The sequence below is a fragment of the Solanum stenotomum genome, chromosome 10 (genome assembly GCF_019186545.1).
Source record: "Solanum stenotomum isolate F172 chromosome 10, ASM1918654v1, whole genome shotgun sequence".
Lineage (NCBI taxonomy): Eukaryota > Viridiplantae > Streptophyta > Magnoliopsida > Solanales > Solanaceae > Solanum > Solanum stenotomum.
Genome location: NC_064291.1, coordinates 18681762 through 18703848, shown reverse-complemented (window position 1 = coordinate 18703848; position 22087 = coordinate 18681762). Strand labels below are relative to the sequence as shown.

At 36.6% G+C, this 22087-nt stretch overlaps 1 protein-coding gene across 1 annotated transcript in view; it reads left to right on the top strand.

The window, feature by feature from the left end:
• Nucleotides 1-21224, top strand: part of LOC125842313 (chlorophyll(ide) b reductase NOL, chloroplastic) — a 29987-nt gene extending 8763 nt beyond the window's left edge. Inside the window, exons 3-13 of the mRNA XM_049521597.1 lie at nucleotides 1679-1740; nucleotides 2556-2654; nucleotides 7286-7353; nucleotides 7428-7476; nucleotides 7547-7632; nucleotides 9509-9570; nucleotides 11547-11593; nucleotides 20428-20478; nucleotides 20573-20614; nucleotides 20806-20916; nucleotides 21031-21224. Coding sequence (XP_049377554.1) covers nucleotides 1679-1740; nucleotides 2556-2654; nucleotides 7286-7353; nucleotides 7428-7476; nucleotides 7547-7632; nucleotides 9509-9570; nucleotides 11547-11548 — 428 coding nt within the window. The 3' untranslated portion in view covers nucleotides 11549-11593; nucleotides 20428-20478; nucleotides 20573-20614; nucleotides 20806-20916; nucleotides 21031-21224. The remainder of the gene's footprint in view (nucleotides 1-1678; nucleotides 1741-2555; nucleotides 2655-7285; nucleotides 7354-7427; nucleotides 7477-7546; nucleotides 7633-9508; nucleotides 9571-11546; nucleotides 11594-20427; nucleotides 20479-20572; nucleotides 20615-20805; nucleotides 20917-21030) is intronic.
• Nucleotides 21225-22087: the final 863 nt, after the last annotated feature.

Sequence of the window (22087 nt, the reverse complement as noted above, 5' to 3'; positions counted from 1 at the left end):
ACTCATATATCTCCATAATCTGGTAGATCATTGTTAAACCTACAATGGCCTCTAATGGCGCCATCATAATCAAGGAAATCATTTTGCACTCAAGAGTATGACCTAATGGTCAATGAGGCAGATAGAAACCTCAGAGAATAGGGTTTAAATCCAACAGAGACAAAAACATTGCTCCTTATGTATCTGTATCCTTTTTCCTCAATTTTTTATTATGTATCCTACTTTTTGTTTCAGTTTTTTTTTTTAGAGAAGCCACATTCTATGTTTAGTACTCGCTTTAATTAGAACATCCCTACCACAAGATTCAAAGAGCATTTTGGTACAATATACATGTTTAGTTTAAGACCACAAAATTTAAAAGTCTCCCTTATTTTTCTGAACTTTGTGCTTAGTCAAATTACGACACATAAATTGAAAAGGAGGGTAAATGTAATTACTTCCCATCTGCATAAGCCTTGATGGACAGAATTACCGAATAGCTATACTGATTGGAGGTAGCAAGTACTCAGTGGAATAGTCAAGGCACATTAAACTGATTCATACATCACTGTATTGTAAAAAAATCAAGGAAATCATATGATGTAGGCGTGTGATGTCCAATTGCTACAGTGATCCAACTCGAGTGTACTATGCAATGAAAGATATTTCATTGTTCTCCATATTCACAAATCAAGAGATATGATGGGAACAGATGAACACTAACTACTTTATAGTTGGTTCCTTTTGGTTGCCACAATACTATAAGAAAGAAAATGAAATTGTAAAAGGCTCAGTAGTCAGTATAACTTGGATGTTGGGATCATTTTGTTGACAGTTTGCACTGCTCTATGGTTATTATTGGAATCAGCTTGTTGTAGTTTTCCTTCCCATCAAATAGAAGAAGAAGATCGGAAACCAATATGTGTATTTGGCCTTAGTGAATTTGTACCTGCACGCTAGCGTAAGGGGGTAAACAGAGTAGTTGGAGAAATTTTACTTTTGAGTAGCTAAATATGAATGTTTAATCCCATATTTTTATCCACTTCTGTTAAGGATGACAATGGTCACTTTCGGAATGTTACACTAAGAAGCTACAGCTTGTGGGAAGAAAAAAAAAGTTGCAGGCATTGGGTCAGTGATCTCTAGAGACTTTAAGTGCCACACATGCAAATTAAGGAAATAGTGAAAAGCAATGGATGCAATTTTATTAGAATAGAGCAAATGGGAATCTGGCTACTTAATTGGAAATAATATGGGTTGAAAGGAACAGAGCTTGCTGAAGTTAGAAAACAAAGGAAGGAGGTGAATCTGCTGAAGTTTGAATTGAAGATTGGGAGGGATGGCATATTCATGATCCAGTTTGATCTCTATGGAGTCATATATCAATAATTGCTGCTCCCGTACCTTGATGAATCTTATCCGAGTCCTGAACTTACCATAATTGCAATAACATAAGACTGATGATTTTGCATGGTACCTTGATACAGTGATATTTTCTCTTTTCCATTCGTTATCTTGTAAATCATGGGGATGTGTTCTCATTCTCTTTTTTATTTTACTGCTTTAAAGCTCACACTATCTTTATGTTAGCTCTTCATCTCCCTACCCTTGAATGGAAAAGAAACAAGTTTCTATGGAATATGTAGTTTAGAATTAGTGTAATTATATCTTTAGTGTTGACCATTTTTTTTTTTGACAGATGAAAGAGTTGTATCTGCTCTCGACAGGTTAAGAGTTGAAACAGGGAAGCAGCATGTGTGGGTACCTCCATGTTCAGTTCATTTCTTATAGACCTTTAGTCATTCTTTGATTCTTTCTGTGTACTCATCACTAGTTTCGTCTTCAATCTGTTGGTTCTATGATGATTGATGAGTACTTTATTTCGCTAATGACTAACATACCTTTGGGCTTCATGCCCTACCAATTGACTTGAACTTTTGATTTCCTGAATCATGTTCTGTTGAAAGGAAGGTTGTAAAGTAAACAATAACAACAAACTCAGTGAAATCCCACAAAGTGGGGTCTGGGAGGGTAGAATGTATGCAGGCCTTACCACTAACTCTCCGAGGTAGAGAGACTGTTTCTGTAAGACCTTTGGCTCAAGCAAATAAAACACTAATTATAAAAAAAAATGACAGTTAATAGCAAAGCAGTGCAGAGCATATATGCAAGGAGCCATAATAATAACAAGCTGCGGTTACATAAACACAGTAAACCACAGATGATCTCGGATACCAAAAACCGAAGACTTTATGAATATGCTAATACTACGACCGGCACGGAGCTCTACACTTCCACCCAGAAAATACATGAATGGGCTAGTAATAAGACAACTCCCAACTATACCTACTTACCTTCTATCCGTGACCTCCATACCCTCCTATCTAAGGTCATGTCCTCGGTAAGCTGAAGATGTGCCATATTTTGTCTAATATGTAGTTTAGAATTATATGTTATTATGTCTTTAAAGTAAACGAAAGGTCTGTAAATATACTTACTGGTCCTTTCAGGTGTTATGGCCTTTCTTTTACATGATTAGCTTAAGTATTATTTTAGTCTTCACATGCTTGATTCAGATCCCTATGCAGGGCACCAAGTGTGATGTTAGAGAGGGAGATGACGTGAAGAACTTAGTTGCCTTTGCAAAGGAAAAGCTTAAATACATCGACATATGGGTATTTAATCTGGACCCTCAATTTGCTTAAGATGATAAGGCCACGAACACTCTCAATGTTCTTTGTATCAGAAGTCCAATTCCCTTTCTTATTTGATTGTAAATGTTTTCTTTTAATCCTTTCATTTCACAGTTTGTTCAAGAATTGGTGTTGGTACTTAATCCATAAATTTAGTTTTTTGAACTGCTGCAAAGCCTTGATAAATATTAGAGTTAATTCCTCACCCAACTTATGGATATGACCTACCAAAGTCACTTATTATTTTGGGACAACAAAGTCATTCAATTATCAAATCTCCTCTTAGATAAGGGGTGTTGTTTGAGGTTAATGCTTTCCAGAGCAACATCTTTGGCATGTCATTGAGGAGGTAGGCTTCCGAGTACCTTCCTTGTGTGATCGATAGTAGTGTTAAAGAATGACAAAAGTTTCACATTGGTGCTTAATGAGACGGGTGTACTCTTGATAAGGTTTGGGTAATCCTCCTCCATTTGAGCTAGCTTTTGGGGTGTGAGTTAGGGTCCAAGACCTAGTTTAACTTGGTATCAGAGCGGACCCATCTCACTCAATGTTGAGCCCCCAAAATTAAAAGTTGCCCACGCACCAGATGTTAAGCACTGGGCATGAGGTGGGGTGTTAAAGAATGACAAAAGTTTCACTTGGTGGTTAATGAGATGGGTGTACTCCTTGTAAGGCTTGGGCAATCCTTCTCCTCCCTTTGAGCTAGCTTTTGAGGTGAGAGTTAGGCCCAAGACCTAATACCTAATTTAACAAGTAGGATAGGTTTTCCAGAGGCTTTTAGTTCCCCAATGAATTTACTCAGCCGGGAGAACATTCCCTCAATAGTCTCTCCTTCATTTATTTGGAATAATACTCATAAACTAGAAGGCTGACTATAGTCTGCTTGACTTGCCATTTCCTTCATAGGTTACTTCTAGGTTATCCCATATTTCTATAGCAGTTTCACCACTTGAGATCTTTTCATATTCTTCACCACTGATTGCATTATATAGTAAATATTTCTTAAGAGTTTACCTGAATAACTTCCAGTTGTGCATGAGTTTTGTCGGCCAATTTTGATAGATCAATTGCTCCTTCAATTTCTGTTGTTTTTTCCTTGCTTCCAGATTCCTTATCATCACTCTTAGTTGTGGGTATGGGAATGTCTCCCAATTTGATCACCCTCCAGACCATTACATCATATGACTTGATGTAGGTTTCCATTCTGACCTTCTAGTGTGAGAAGTGCTTCCCATTGAAGTAGGGAGGCCTTGTCTGAGAGGTTCCCTCTTGAAATAAAGTTTCAACTGTAACGACTGTGCAATTAAATTATGACGCAAGTTATAAAACAATAAGTAAATGACACCGGGTATTTTTATACCGATTGGGATCCAATGTGGATTTTAGTCCAGTCCCCTTGGGTTGCAAGGGATTTTCAATGCAAGTACTTTGAATAGTTGATGAGTACAAGTCACCTCAAGGTGTAGTTCCTAGTCTACACTGATCTTTTTCTCTCTTGATACAATGCCTCACCAACTATATTTTTCCTCTCTTCTCTGTTTTGATTACACAGTAAACCATTCAAGAATTACAATGCTTGTTAAGAGTAGAAGTGTAGAACAAGGGACTTTGAGGAGGCTTTAGACAAATGTGTGTTAGTCTTTGGTCTTCAATTATTTTTTTTTGAGATAAAGGTAACTGTGTATTCACAAAAGGCTCATCATCAAATAAATGATGAGCATAGGTCACTTACAATCTCATCAGAGCATATCAAACTACCCTATGGGAGATTACAAATTACCTATGAAGTCATCAAAAAGTTCTATATCCCCCATCATATCTTGTTTACACCAAAAGTTCAAAAGAAAGACAATTCATTCTAATTTTCTGGATGTTGTTTCTCTTATCCTCAAAGCATCTTCCGTTCCTTTCTTTCCATAGGGACCACCAGATGCAGGCTGGGATTAACTCCCACCAATCTTCATTTGACTCCCTTCTTCCTATCTCCTTCCAGCTGTAGAGCAAATCCTTAGTGGACTTTGGAATTGCCCAGCATACACCAAGAAGACCAAGAAACATGTTCCACAAGCTTGTAGCTACTTTGCAATGAAGGAATAAGTGACTATTAACTTCTGCATCTTGATCACACATAAAGCATCTTGAGCATAATTGTCTGCCTTTCTTTTGAAGCACTTCATGTGTTAAGCAGGCCCTTTTGCACACTAACCAAGCAAAACATGAGATCTTCAATGGTATTTTTATCTTCCATATTAACTTCCATGGCCAGTTTCTGATCTGTGTTTGGCCAATATTGTATCTGCAGTAACATGACTTTACTGTAAACACACCTTTGCTTTGCCATCTCCAAATAGGCTTATCAGGTTCAGTGGAGGTGCCTGGGAAGGCATTGAGGATCTGAAACAGATTAATGACCCTCTCGATTTCCCAATCATTCAAAGCTCTCCTGAAAATGAGATTCCAACCCTGAGGACTCCATAGCTGTGAGATTGTGGCCTTGTTTTGAGTGGTGAGCAGAAACAGGTCTGGGAAGAGTGATTGCAGGCTTTCATCCCCAATCCAATGTTCATTCCAAAAATCAATTTTCCTACCATTTCCTACCTTTAGTGAGATGTTGCCTTTGAATTGGGGCCATAATCTTCTAATAGTCTTCCACACACTGCATCCAAAAGTTCCAAGAGCCTCCTCAGTAATCCAATGGCTTTGTAGTCCATACTTCATTGTGATGACTCTTTTCCAGAGTGACTGATCTTCAATGCAGAATCTCCACAACCATTTTTGAAGGAGATAGTTGTTCTGAAGATTGAGCTTTTTTATTCCCAGCCCCCCTTGCTTTCTGCTAAGAGTAAGAGTATCCCACTTAACTAGATGGTAACTTTTGTGCTCTTTATTTCCATTCCATAGGAAAGACCTTCTGAGTTGATCGATCTTTTTCACAATGTTCTTCAATTATTGATTATATAGAAGACTTTGATGAGGACTGTTGGTTCCTTAGCAGAGAGGGCAACCCTAAGGATTTGATCCTTGGAAAGGGAAATTGATTTCCTTTCCAAGAATAAGGGACAACTCATTCCAAGAGGCTGCTGTTGTAGTATTTTTACTAATCTTCCAAATATCCCTTTTGGTACTGCTTCTATAATTTCACTGGGTCTTGATTAGTACTTGATACTGCTTCCATGTGTTCTCCGCGAGTCTTGGTTCTTTCCTTGGAAGTCATCCAAGATCTGCCTTTGATTAATGCCTTGGAAATCTTGAGTAATTAATAGCTTAGACTTGCCATAATATTCCTGCATACATTAAATCATCATTAAAACCTGACCCTAACAAATGGGTCTGCTTAAATGACACGAAATTGATCTTCTAAACCCAGAACATCAATCAACACCCATAAACTTGAGTTCAAGTAAATTTCACTCAACTAAATCATTCCACATTACTGTACACATGCAAAGAGAATTTGACAGCCCTGTTAAATTTTCTTTATAACAGGTCCCTTTGTAGTGGTGGAGTCATGAGCACCATCTAGTTCTTTGCCAAAAATCCTAATGGCTTTGTCTTTTATTGGTGCTGGACGAATGAAGAAAATTTAGGAGAAGGATTCCATGTTCATGAAATCCTGCATTTCTCTATCATACATGTCCAATTTTGTGTTGTTTTTTGAAGAGTAGGGAAGATTTAGGAGAATAGACTGAAGGCTAAAGGAATGGAGATGAGGGTTTGGAACAAAAGAGAATGGTTAAGTAGAAGCAAGGGAGTATGTTGTCTTATATTTTCTGCATTGAAGTTATATACACACAACATTCTGAATTTTTAACATTATGTTATCAGTGTAATATGTAACTTATTGTAACATGTTTGCTACCATTTTAATTACTACTTATCAATTAGTGCCTATAATTATAAAGGTCCATAATATTTAATTTTGACATATTATACTTTGTGTTGAATCTGTAGTAGTTACTTTGTGTATTTAGGTGAAGTTACTTGAGCCCAAGTTTGTGGGTGTTGAGTGATGTTCTGGGTTTAGATCATTCTCATGTCATTTAAGTAGACTCATTTTCTTATCGGGTGGGTTAAATGTGTATAAGGTACATGTGTTAAATAGACTTTATTTTTAAAATAACAACAACATACCCAGTGAAATTTCACAAGTGAGGTCTGGGGAGGGTAGAATGTACGCAGACCTTACACTACCTCCCGGAGGTTGGAGGTAGAGAGGCTGTTTACGGCTTTTTTTTTAAAAATGGGGTTATATTATGACATGGCATGCCAAATGGGTGTTTGTTTTTTTCTGAATGTGAAAAAAAAGGGAAAGTGAATTTGGTAAGTTATTTCCGTAAGTTAGGTGACCATTTAAGCTATTAACTCCAAATATTAGCATGTTGATAGTTCAAATGATTTCCATCTGGATAGTCTAACACATCAATTATCTGGCAAAAATGAGATGGGAAAACTTTGTGCATGTATTTTAAAGTTGTGATATAAGTGTTGTTTTATCACTCCACCGCAAGGTGGTAATTCTTGTATTTTTGTTTCAGTCATTGAGAAACTATAATGTTGAAATGTTGATATTCTAATTTTTGTTGGTTTCTCACAAATTCTTGAGAATGAAGCAGATCAATAATGCAGGATCGAATGCGTATAGCTTCAAACCCCTGGCAGAAGCTTCTGATGAAGATTTAATGTGAGCTCTTTTGCATTTGACTTGGGTCCTGTCTTTGTTTATTGATGTTTTTCATGAATTCGATTTGTGTGCAGTCAAGTTGTCACTACAAATACTCTTGGTTTGATGATATGTTGTCGTGAGGTAAAAGCATTGCTAGGTTGTTCATTCCTCTTTGTTGGTTGCCTCTGTTTGCTAACATTTATTATTGTAGGCTATAAACTTGATGCAGAATCAGCCTCGAGGAGGTCATATTTTTAATATTGATGGGGCTGGCTCAGATGGAAGACCAACCCCCAGGTATCTTTAGTCCTTTATCAGTGGCACTCAACTTCTGCATATTGTATTAGAAGAGGTGGGGCCAAGTGCAAGAACATTTTCATGAGGGATATTTGAGAAGTGAATAACTTATCAAGAAAAGTATCTCATTTTACTCTATTATCTTGAAATGTCACATGGATATCTCAGGTGATGCGCAAATTGCTTCCTGTTGACAGTGGTTCATCATCAACTAAGAATTTCCTCTCGAACTTAAAACAGTCCGCTGTAGCACTGGCAATTTCCTTATCAAAAAATAAAAAGAATTTCCTCTCGAACTGCAGGAGTTCTTTGTTAACTTTACCAACCTCTTGGTGGAAACATCAAGTTTGTCAGTTAATAACTGGACCTTAAACTCATTAAGTTCAACCATAATGCAGGTTATAAATCAGTTGATAAGAAAGTTCTGGAAAATCTGTATAAGAAGAGTATTTCTCAGAACCATTAGATGTGGTTGGTAAAATTGAACCATAAGTCGTAACTAAATGTTGAAGCTTGAAAGTTGCTCCAAATAATTAAACAATTCACAAAAAGAACTTGACAGCACTTAAATAATTAGGAAATTTGGAGAGAAAGAATGAGAGAATTGTCGGAAAATGAAGAAGAATGGAGGGGTATTTATAGTTTAGAAATAGGGTCAAGATGTAATTTAATAAACATGGGAGTTTAAATAAAAGTTTGGGGAAGGGGGAGGGGTTTTTTTGGGAGAGGGGAGGGCTGAAATAGTGGTTTTTGGGTCAATGTAGCTGTTGGGCAATGACTCCCAACGGTTACCTTTTCTTAAAAAAAAAAACAAACTGGACGGGAAGGACCAACCGTCCAACCTGCCTCGTCCCTATCCCCCTTACAGTCCCGTCTCCTCTGACGCCCATAGTGTTATGATTTGCTAGGAATTTGACCTGCTTCTGTGCATCTCATTAGAATTTTTTAGCAGTTTTATTTTCATGATCTGTAGGGAAGAGAGAAACAGAGAAAGGCAAGACTACTAACGGAGTTTCTAGAAAGGGACTGCAGAAGAAATTGGAATCATAAGTTATATTTTTGTTTCACTTCAGAAATTGGGTGAGAGTGCAATGGAAATTGGGAAAAAAAATAAAAGCGTATGTTTCATGTTTTCAGCTCCCTCACCCTAGCATCACTAAGTTAAACTGTTAAATTCATGGGAGACGAACTTCAAGTTTGTTTCAGTTCCATCTTTGGCTATAAGACAAGAAAGATAAAACGATAATCATCTATGCAATTTAATATTCTTTTCTAGTTGCACACATTTGGTTGTTTGCTCGAGCAAACTTAGACTTTTGTATCCTGCTGCTCAAAGTATCTTAGCTGCTCCAATTCCATGATCATCCTCGTACTGCTACACAAACATCCTCTGACCAATTGTAAAACGTTGTGACTGCAAATGATTACTGGTGGCTATAATGTTTACCAGTATATTACAGCAGTATCTAACAGCAAGGTGATGTCATCTAGAGAATCCGAGTCTATCCTGCTTCTTTGTTTATTACATGATGTTGTGTCGTTAACATATCAAGGAACACACTTTGAAACTAAATTGGTAGTGTGTCATGCTAGAGTATTAAACTATTATCGACATGCTCCTGATCGTTTCTTCATTTGTTCTCTGTTTTGGTTGCTCCAGTTTTCCGTTTTTCCTTTTCAAATGTGCCCCTTCTGTTTGTTTCAGATTTGATCCTTCTGAGTTTGAAATCTCTTGTAGATCTTTAAATTTTGGTGAGTGCATTTCTATCAAGTTCATACAGGAGGTCACTAGTGAGGTTAATGCCACCTAGTCTCACTTGCTGCCCCTCTCGCAGTCTTTCTCAGTGATGTGTCTTGTTTCCTTTTCGATCTTCAGGTTTGCAGCATACGGAGCAACTAAGCGCAGTGTGGTGCACTTAACAAAATCATTGCAGGCATGTACTCTGGTTGCAGACCTAAAATATATAAATAAAAATGTTTCCTCTCTAATGGTTTGTGCTTTTATTAGGAGCTCACACAATTCAATTTTGTTTTAGAATAGACAGACATCATGAATTCGAGTCTCACCATTACCTACCAGCAAAATATATCCATGTGCTTGGGCAAAAAATAAAATAAAATTTGGCCCGTTCATAAGAAGACGTGTTACAGAACTAAAATAAAGAAATTTCTCCTCTCGCATCTCCAACCCTATTCTCTATTTTACACTCCAAATATAGAGTTCTCTATTTTTTTCAGACAACCAACTCCAATCCAATTCTCTATTATACTATCTAAAAAGAATCTTCTTCTCTCTCCTCCATATTATATTATTATTTCTATTTCATTCTTATTTTCTTATTTCATAATATAAGTCCTTCCTTTCTTTTTTCCAAATAATCACTTTATATAATTTTCATGTGATATAAAATTTTATTTTTTCAAATTCTTTATTTAATATAAAATTATAATTTAATCTAAACTTCTAAATAACATAAATTGCAAGCAAATATTATATAATATACAAATTAATGGACAATTCAAATAAAAGTGAAATCATTAATGAAATACAATTATGAGCAACATTACATAAATACTCAACTTTCAAGATTATTACGTTTCTCCCATAAATAATCTATTAATGCATTACGAGTTCAAAATGAGCACTTTTGTCCATAATTTCTTGTTAAATCTTGAAACGACCTACTCAATTACTAAATTATTGTTGTGATAAAATTATTATGTTATGTATTGTTTCGTTATCTTGTATTTAAATTATTATGTTATGTATTGTAATTTTAAATTAAAATTTTCATTTTATCATTTTAATTTTGTGCATTCTTTATAGTGAAAATTAATAATAGAATCAAATTATATTAAAGTGATGAAAATTAAAAACAAATTGAAGTATTATTAATTTGGGATGAAAGTAGTATACATTAAATAATAGATTTTTTAAAATATTATATTAAATTTAAAAAGAATTACGAATATTAGATATTTAATTAATGACCTGATATAAAAAATAATATGTTAATTACAAAATAATAATAATAATAATGAAAAAGTGAAATAGAAAGTGTGAATAAATTTGGAGAACTACTATTCACCTCTCTATAAATGGATAATATGATAGAGAGTGAATTAAAGAGGGGTTGGAGAACTCATTCTCTATTTTACTCTCTAAAAATAGAGAATAGAGAGTAAAATAGAGGTGGGTTGGAGATGGTCTAACAATTAAAACATACTCCCTCCCCCTTCTCCCCTGGTGTTTGTCGAACTCTATGCTGAATCATTTACACGAGGCACACAATTCAACGAACTCCGTCCAACTTTTCCCCCTGTTGGTTGTTGAACACCATGCATTGTTGTGCCGAGGGCTATCAGAAACAACTTCTCTACCCCACAAAGGTAGGGGTAAGGTCTGCGTACTTCCTACCCTCCGTAAACCCCACTTGTGGGATTACCCTGGGTTATGTTGTTGGTTGTCGTACACTGGAATCATTCAACGTTTGTTTGATATTAAGAGACATTGATTTTGCTAATTCTGAAGTCCCAGGATGATCAAGTTTTCCTGTAATCTGAAAGTTTTCATTACATGCTTGGACATGGCGCCCTAATGTTGAATGATTGGAAGGATATCGATAACTCATGACTAGTTAAGGACAACAAAAATCACGGACTAGAACAGATACATATAACATCTTAATATTATTTTCCTTTACAGCTGCACTTCTATAGAGAAGTGGGATTCCATTAATCTAGAAATCATAAGATACAACTTTGTTATATAAGAATTTTGTCCACATTTCACGAAGCGTTAAATCTGCAATTGGAAGAGTTGCATGCTGAGATAGCCTTCATTCTCCTAAAATGTGTCTTAATTTCTTGATGAATCATTACAGCATAGATTTTCTTGCTTTCTCTGCAGGCAGAATTGGAAATGCAGGATGTTAAAAATGTTTTAGTGCATAATCTGTCGGTATGCCCTTTTTAATTTATCTTGTGATCTTATAGTGTCTGGGATTATTGAGACGATTGCTTGTCTTTTTTATTTGAATTAGTTATGATTACTTTGTTACCCTGTTATTCTGAAATGGGTGTAATTTACATTTCTTTTGCTGAATATTGAACACATTCTTTTTGTGTGATTTGATTCTGGTATGCATTTTAAATTCCTAATAATGATGAAGATAAATCATCCCTTAGGTTGTCACATTTGAGATAGAAAATCCAAAAAAATATTCCATCTTACATGTTATGAATCTACTTTTAAATATAATAATCATGACTAGTTCATGATTTATGAACACACTTGTACAGGTCCCTTTCACTACCACGGAAAGCATCCCTATTAATCAGGTAAACCTAGGTTAACACTGCTTCAGACCAAAAAGACTTTTGAAGATTCATCTCAAAGGAAGGATAAAACGAACCTCATCCTTAGATATTTTAAGATAAACAGTAGTAAGACGAGAGAAAGAATCCAAGAATTAGGCCTAACACGATTCCAAATAGAAAAACTTCAACCACTTTTCTTTGTTTGAAAGGAGAAAAAAAAAGAGGTCGAGCCTCCTTTTCAGTCACCCTCTCCCCGTCCCTTACTCGTCTTTTGAAAGCCGTCATCCTGGATTTTCTTTCCGTATGCCGAGGAAAGTACCTCACCCCCACCTTTCTTGAAGCCTGAATCTTGTTTGTCCTTGGGCCAATTGTGCAATTTCACTTGGGGATTGTCCGGTTGGGAACAAGTTATCCCGGGATTATTAATTCTGGGATAAGTTATTCCACTATATATATGGGATAACAAATAACTTATCTATCACTAAGGTATAAATGGTGGGATAAATAATCCCACGACTGCCTAATACCTCCAACCAAATGTTGGATAAAATAAACCTGCATTCTGTCCATGAGATTATTATATAGTCCACCCTAAATTGTTAGCATACTACTTTTGGGACCTCCTTGAACTTGATATTGTTATTCAAGTGCACACTTAAAGCAACTTTTGTTCGTAATTATAACTTCTTATATTTGACCATTTGGTAGATTCCACCCCCTGAACAACCTCAGACAAGAAGGTGTGATGCACTCTCTGCCACATGAATTAGTTTTGTCCATGTAGCATTTGTAATAAATAAAATATATTTCTTAACCTTTTTAAATTCATTGACTTTTTAGGGTCATATTTTCAGGCCAACTTGTAAAAACATATTTGGAACTCCATTATTTAGGCTAAATTTTTTTATTTGGCCACACAAAAGTTTTATCTAGTTTTTATTTTTACTTATTTGGCCCCAAAAGAAGAAATACACGGTTGAACAACTTGTCATTGCATCTAAATATGATATAAAAAGAAATGCACTGTTAAAAATTCATTATATTTACTAAAAAAGTTTATTAGTATAAAAGTAATGGAGCTCTAGTAATCTTGTTTTACAAATTTTGCTAGAAAAAGAGAAGGCATACAATTGAATAAATAGTCATCTCATTTTAAGAAGAAATAAAAAAATGCAAAGTTGGGGTAAAATATGTGGTATATTAAAAAAGAAATACACACTTGGAACAAACGAACCATTATATATGATTATGATAAGAAAGAAAGGTAGAGTGGGCACACTTTTATTGTGCTTGGATTGGCATGGCTGTCCCCCTTTGTTGGTTGAGGCTCGGCCTTTGACTCCTCTTGCCTCTACTTTTCATGTCAAGCGTACAAGTCTAGTTTAGTGGGATTTACTTCTAAAGACAGGAATTCCAGTCGCTTCCTAAAATTCTGGATCACGCTCTCAACTTCGTCGATCTTCTCAAGTTTCTTATCCTGTTGAAGGCTTATGAATCGTTTTCCCCAAAACAAAATAACATTTGAAAAATACTTCACTTGGAAGCTAATTTATCAATACCTTTTATCAACCTTACTAGCCAAAAAGAGCTTGCTTCCGGAGTCTTGTGATAAAAAGGTACCACCTAAACTTAAAGGTAAGTTCTATGCAGTGGTGGTTAGATCGTCTTTGTTGCATGGGGTGGAGTGTTGGCCAATCAAGAATTCTCATATTTAGAAGATGAAAGTTGTGGAAATGAGCATTTCAAGATGGAAATGTGGGCATACTAGGAGCAACAAAATTAGAAATGAAGATATCGAGGACAAGGTCGGAGTGATGTCCATGGCGCACAAAATGAGGGAAGCGAGACTGAGATAGTTTGGGCATGTGAAGAGGAAATGTTCAGAGGTCGTTGTGTGGAGGTGCGAGAGGTTGAGTCTAGGGGGTTCGAGGAGAAGTGGTAGGAAGAAACAGTATTGGGGAGACGTGATTATACAAGACATGACACAACTTCATATTATCATGGACATGACTTTAGGTGTGGAGGTTGCTTGTTTGGGTAGAAATTTAGTAGGTAGTGGAGTGTCGACTTGCTTTTAGAAGGTTTACGATTGTTGGTGTCTATCGAAGTACTAGTCGTATTCTTGTACTTTTTTGCTTTTGATATCTTTCATCATATGTTATTTATTTTGTTTCATTATCCCATTATTTTGTTATTGTTCCTTTCTTGTAGGCTCTGCATTGCTTTCTTAAGTAATTGTTATGCTTTCTTCGATGTTTTTTTTTTCTTTTACTTGGATTTGTTGCACTTGAGTCTAGGGTCTTTTGGGTTTCTCTACCTTCGCGATGTATTTATAAGGTCTGCATACACTCTACTTCCCCAGACTCCACTTATGGAATTTCACTAGTTATATTTGTGAGAAATATAGGAGAAATATATTATTGAAATGGTGTATCTACATTATTACATTGAGACCCTATTTATAAACACTATATTGGACTCCTTTCCAAATTAGGATTCCTATTCCTATGGCTCCTTTTCCAATTCGGATTCCTATTCCTATTCCTATTCTTATTCCTATTCTAAGTAGGATTTATATATTTATTCCTATTCTAACACTCCCCCTCAAGATGGTGCATACAAATCATATGTACTTAGGTTGTTACAGATTTAATTAATACGAGGACCGGTGACGGACTTGGTGAAGATATCTGCAAGTTGATCATTCGACTTCACAAATTTTGTTACAATATCTCCTGAGAGTATCTTTTCTCTAACAAAAAGTGACAGTCAATCTCAATGTGCGTAGTCCTTTCATTAAACACTGGATTTGATGCAATATGAAGGGTCGCTTGATTATCACACACAAGTTCCATCGGACCGATTTCACCAAATTTTAGCTATCAGCAACTGTTTGATCCAAACTAGCTCACAAGTTGTTGCATCCATTGCTCGATATTTTAATTCTGCACTAGATCGAGCAGCCACACTTTGTTTCTTACTCTTCCAGGACACCAAATTACCCCATACTAAAACACAATATCCCGATTTCGAACATCTATTAGAGGGTGATCCTGCCAATCAACGTATGTAAATCCAGTGATATGCTCATGGCCTTGATCCTCGAAGAGTAGTCTTTTACCAGGAGCAGACTTTATATATCGCAGAATACGAATGACTGTTTCCCAATGACTATCAAAAGGGGAAGTCATAAACTAACTTACAACACTCACAGAAAAAGAGATGTCAGGTCTAGTCACTGTAAGATAATTCAACTTTCCAACCAACCGTCTATACATTTCAAGATTACTGAGTGGCTCCCCCTATCCTGGAATCGGAGTGTCAATGGGTCTGCATCCCATCATTCTTGTCTCCTCAAGAATGTCTAAGGCATACTTGTGCTGAGAAATAACAATAATTAATCTAGACCGAGCAACCTCGGCACCTAGAAAATACTTCAGTGTGCCAAGGTCATTAGTCTGAAAATGCTTAAAGAGATGTTGCTTCAAATTAGTGATACCATCTTGATCGTTTCCAGTGATAACAATATCATCAACATAAACAACCAAATAAATACACCGATTTGGTCTAAATTGTCGGTAAAACACAGAGTGATCAGCTTCATTACGAGTCACGCCCAAACTCTCGAATTATTGTGCTAAACTTTCCAAACTAGGCTCGAGGAGAGTGTTTCAGACCATAGAGTGACTTACGCAATCGGCATACAAGGCTACTAGACTTTCGCTGTGCAACAAAACCAGGTGGTTGCTCCATATAAACTTCTTCCTCAAGATCACCATGCAGAAAAACATTCTTAATGTCCAACTGATGAAGATGCCAATGACGAACGACAACCATAGATAGAAAAAGATAAACATATGCTATTTTGGCCACAAGAGCGAAAATGTCACTATAGTCTAGCCCAAATATTTGAGTATACCCTTTGGCAACAAGGTGAGCCTTAAGCCGATCGACTTGACCATCCGGACCAATTTTGACCACATAAACCCAACGACAACCAACAGTAGATTTACTTGTAGGAAGGGAGACAAGCTCCAAGTACAACTCAAATGTAAAGTAGACATCTCATCAATCATAGTCTGCCTCCATCCAGAATGAGAAAGTGCTTGACCTGTAGTCTTAGGAATGGAAATAGAGGACAAAGATGATACAAAGGTATAATAGGGTGATGAGAGACGATGATAACTCAAGAAAGTAGAATGTGGGGTTAGAATTTCTAGTGGATCGTATATCTTTTTGAAGTGCAATCGGTTGACTAGAAGGAGGCAAGTCTGCAGTAGGAGCAGGGTCCGGCGCATGACATAAATCATCTAGGACTAGTGTTGGGCGTGGACGATGATGATAAGTCAGAAGTTGTGGCACTACCACGGGAGATGAAGAAGTAACTGTAGATTCCTCAAAAGTTGGTCCAGGTAAGACCTGAGGTATGGGTAAGACCTCAAAGACATCAAAATGATCAGAAAATGTATAATAAGGTTGAGACTGAAAGAATGTGACATCGGTGGACATAAGGTATCGACGAAGATCAAGTGATTAGCAACGGTACCCTTTTTGAACTCGAGAGTAACCAAGAAAGACACATTTGAGAACACGAGGTGCTAATTTATCTTTACTCAGGGCTAAGTTATGAACAAAGCATGTGCTCCCAAAGACACGAGGGGGATAGAGTATAGATGTAAGTGAGGAAACAATATGGAATGTGGAACTTGATTCTGAATAGAAGATGAGGGCATTCTAATCAAATAACAAGATGCAAGGATTGCATCACCCCAAAAACGCAGCAGAACATGGGATTCAATGAGGAGAGTGTGAGCAATCTCAATGAGATGTCTATTCTTCCTTTCTGCCACACCATTCTGTTGAGGGGTGTACGGACAAGATGTTTGGTGAATAATTTCTTGGTGAGTCATAAATTCGTGAAACTGAGAGGATATGTATTCTAAGGCATTATCACTATTCGAATAGAAACACCAAACTGATTTAGTATTTCGACAAAGAAACTTTTGAATATAGAAAATAACTCAGAATGATCTTTCATTAAGAAAGCCCAAGTGCATCTTGAATAGTCATCAATGAAACTAACAAAATAATGAAAACTTAAGGGTGAACTGACCCTACTAGGACCCCAAATGTCAGAATGAACTAACGAAAAAATAGATTTTTAATGACTCTCAGTACTACAAGAAAATGTAGCACGAATGTGTTTCCCAAGTTGATATGACTCACAATCTAATGTGGATAAACTAGACAAACTAGGCACCATCTTCTGTATCTTGGATAGACTCGGATGTCCCAAACGTTTGTGAATTAGGGCTGGAGGATCTGTAACGGAGCATGAGGTGAAGGAATTTGAAGAGGTAAGATAGTAAAGGCCTTGTGATTCATGTCCTCTGCCAATCATTTGTCCCGTACTACGGTCCTGCATGAGAAAAGAGTCATCAAAAAAGGTTATGCGACAATGTAGGGCACGCATCAAACGACTATCAGATGCTTGATTAAAAAGAGAACCAGGAACATAAATAATAGAGTCTAGAGGGACAAAAGTGAGTGGTTTGGCTTTTCTAACCCCTTTTGATTTTGTTTGGATCCCATTGGCCAGAGTAATAGCGGGAAGAGATTGTGAATAAACAAATCAATCAGAAGTGATATGTTACCAGAAATATGATCAGAAGTGCTTTAGTCCATGACAAATGATCCAAGAGTACTAGACTGTGACACACAAGCATAAGAATTACCCTCAACATGAACATTAGGCTAAGTAACCAGGCTACTTGTGGAGTTGTTTGCTCTCTTGCTCGATATTGAAGGAACTCATCATATTCTGCCTGAGCAATATGAGCATTATTGGGTGGTCGATCAGGCTGAGCAACAGATGCTACTTGTGGAGATGTTTGCTTACTTGCGCGATTTCGAAGGGACTCATTATATTCCTTTATAGCAGTAGGATCATTAATGTTTGGGTGGTGGACCATACAAAATATGACATATGTCATGAGTGTGTCCAAGCTTATGACAATAACTACACTTGAATCGAGATCTTCCAAAACGACCTCCTCGCCGATTCTCCATAGGCTGATACATTCGTTTGTCTATGGTTTGAGATGCCAAAATAGAGGAGTCAATGGTGGATGATGAAACTACTGTGTTGCTGGGAGGTACGGCTAGACGAGAAAATAATTCATCCTTCATAGGTATTGCAGGACTAGCTAAAATTCGATCATGCACTGAATCATGATCAGGAGGAAGTCCAACAAGTGTAAGAACTAGAAACAACGTTTGTATGTGCTCTTGTTGTTTTTTCACATTTGTAGTGACTGGCATTAACGTTTCACATTCCTTTATAACTGCTTGTACCTGTCCTAAGTAAGTAGACATACCAGATTCGTGTTTCTTTAAATTGGTCATTCTAGATATCACATCATAGAATCGAGATATATCATCAGTACATAAAGCACGAGCCTTTTCCCAAACTAAATAACATGTTTGGGATGGCGAAACAAGGTGATTAACTTTGAATCGATAGATCGTGATAGGGGACTACATAATTGAGCATCAACCATCTCCCATAGTGCTTTGGCTTTATTATCTGCCTCACTAGCCTTAGCATTTTCATCTACAACACAAGCAGTGTTGGTTAAGTGATCTTTGACGCCTTGGCCCTTGCACCACAACTCAACCGAAGAAGCCCAAGCTAAATAGTTTGAGCTTCCCATTAATGGGTTATGTAGTGATCATAGCACTTGAACTTCCAATATTCTTGGAGCCAAAAATATCAATCCCGAACGACATATGATGAAATTAGAATATTCTCACCAAAAAAATAAAATAAGAAGAAGTTTGGGGCCGGAATCTGATTGCTGGAATGGCTGACTGCCGGAACTGGAACTTTTGTAAATAGATCTGACTGCTGGAAAAAGAGATCTGATCACCAAAAACCGATCTTGGAAATAGATCTGACTGCCGGATAAAGAGATCTGATCACCAAAAACTGATCAGAATCAGGAAAAAATTATATGGTCAGCCTTGGAATTAGGAGGTGACCCCACTGGAAAAAGAAAATTGCTGAAAAACACTGCCAGAAAATTTATCTTCTCGAGCAGCAATTTAGGTCACCAGAAAATTGCACAGTGACGGCTGATTTAATTTTCTCACCATTGCTCTGATATCATGTGTGAGAAATTTAGGAGAAATATATTATTAAATTGTGTATCGACATTATTACATTGGGACCCTATTTATAAACACTACATTGAATTCCTTTTCAAATTAGGATTCCTATTCCTATTCTAATTCCGATTCTAAGTAGGATTTATATATTTATTCTTATTCTAACAATGTTGTTGTACTAGCCAAAAGGAGCTACTGAATAGCCAAGGGGAGAAATTAAGACCAAAAATAATTTAGTAGATGTGCACTAATTAAAGGTGTAAAGTTTAGAAGGGTCTCGAGATATTATGGCTGAATTGTTTATTGATGGTGCTCAAGCAATAAATTTATGCATTTAGGGGCCATTGGGTAGAGTGTATTTGAAGAAATAATGCATGCATAACTTTGTGTATTAATAATACCTTGTTTGGTACATTTTTTCAACCTATGTATAACTAGTGAAGAGTATTACTAAATACATAGAAATTCACAGTATTAGTAATGAAAGGTGATTTAATGCATGCATTAACATGGTTAAAATCTCGATTGCCTCCCAAAACCTTTTTTACATCTTTTCTACCCTATTTGTGGAGGATATCTTGGTAAACAAATATTTTTAAAAATAATTATGTAATGCATGCTATTCTACCAAACAGCCCCTTACTGTCTTGCCACCTTGATAACTTCCTTGAATGGTTTGCATGTTAATGAAAGGTGATAAATTGTAGATTCTTGATTGTCTCAATGGTGGTGCAAATTAAAGCTTTTGTGTTGAGAACGTGAAAGATTGTTGTCGGCGGCTGATTTTCCATAATGGATAGATTGCAAGATCCACTGACCTAATTTCTTATTTTGTTTAAGAACTTAAATGTGGTAGATAAAAGTTATATTGCAAAAATGTATATATTTCCTATATGAGGTAGTTGGACTGAGGACCTATGTTAACTTCAGTTGAGATTCATAAATTATTTACATTGAGAGCACAAATACATCAAATACGTTGTTGCTTTTGTAATGGGGCTTTTTTCCTTCATTTTTGAATAATCTCAAATGATATCAGTTCCTGTTAGTAGACAAAATAATGCAATGCAGGGAATATTCCTAGATTGATGGAGATCTAGAACAAGAAGCTATCATGCTTGAATATCAGTCATTCTGCTATATATTCTAGAATATATATATACTATTTTTGTTTGTTTTTTTTTTGGCAAATTAAGGCCTGTTTTTATATAATGTTTTTGTTTGGACTGTCAATGTGACTGCTTGACATCTCTTTCTTTCTCTATCATTTGTCTCCATTATCTGAACCCACATTCCACTCACTTGCAGCCTGGAATGGTCACAACTGATCTTTTAATGTCCGGTGCCAACACGAAGCAGGTAGAATGCTGATTAACTATTCCTTATGTTCTTTCATTTGGGGTCTGCCGGTTCTGAAAATGAAAATTTTAAAACAACTTTATGCTTAATGCAGGCCAAGTTCTTCATTAACGTTTTGGCAGAGCCAGCAGATGTGGTGAGAATTCCAATATCTTAAGTAGTAGTTGATTCTCTATTTGTTGCCTCGAAATGAAATATTTGCTTGATCATAGGCAGGTGAAAAGTTTCACCAGGAACAGCTTAAATGAATATGAAATTTGTCGCGTCCTCACTCGTACCACACTTGTCTTATTTCCCGTGGCTTCATCTATGCTTCTATTTTTACAGGTTGCAGAGTATTTAGTCCCAAATATAAGATCAATACCGACCAATGGATCAACGAAGGCTACTTACATACGTTTCCTCACAGGATTAAAAGCCTATTCCCAAATATTTTCAGTTAAGTGGAGCACTTTTGCTCCTCTAATTTCGTTCTCCTCTTTCCTTTGGGTCTCTGACACAGTGACACCTGATTTCTATATAATGATATCATGATTTTGTATTGACCTACAGAGGATCGCGTTTGGTGCTAGACGGAATCGATATGTTCTTGAAGATTGATGCAATGGGTCCAAATGGATGGATAGGGTCTACATTTATTTCTCATTTTGCTGATCACAACTTGTGTATATCAAAGGAAACCTTGCCATTTTTCTTCTTATTGACCTGGATAGATAAATAAACAAGGGAATTTTCTTTTCACCAAATGTCCAGTTAGAAGCTCTAAATTCAATTTAGTACCGAAATTAGTGAGTCTTATGATGTATTTTAATACAATCTTGCTTTTCCATCTGAGTTGTCATCCGTACATCCGCTATTTCATGTTTTTATATTACGGAAATCATGCATGGTCCAGTGCATGCCATCCTCCTCCCAGCTAAAATACTAAGTTCTCCCTCAAAGAAGTTGTTCGCCAGTATGAACAAGAAAATTCGCAGATAACGCAGGTATATTCACTTGCGTGTGACGTACTCAAATATATTGGCCACAAGTTGCATGACTTGTTTTACATACTATTCTGGAGGAAAATATAACGCACATTACTTTTTGGAGCTCTTTTGAATGTCTTTAGTTCTCACAATGCTTAGTGTGGGTGTTTTTGAGTTGTAAGGCTATAAATGTGTGTGTTTGACGTGGTGATACAATGCATGTGCGTGGTGTTGTTCTATGATCACAAAAAAGGTTGTTGTGCTCGCAACACAACACTAAGGAGGTAGACAGCCAAAAAACACAGCTAAGAAGGATACTGAGGCAGCAAGTGTAGAGATTTGGGTATAGTAGATCTACAATCTCAGCACACTTGATGCGATCATAGCCAAACATGGAGTCCAAGAACCTCCCTAACCTAACAAGTGCTAAGATCACAACGACGTGTGTTCTCCTAGCAGTATCTACTGGAATCCAAGCCTAACAAGGTTGCAATCACTGCCATAATACTATGATTGCAACATACTTGTCCTAAGTCTAACCCTTATGTACTACAATTGCAACACAACTTTCGTGGTGTAATATCTCCCAAATTCTTCAGTTGTGATCACATCTATACATGGCAGGCGTAGACAAACTACAA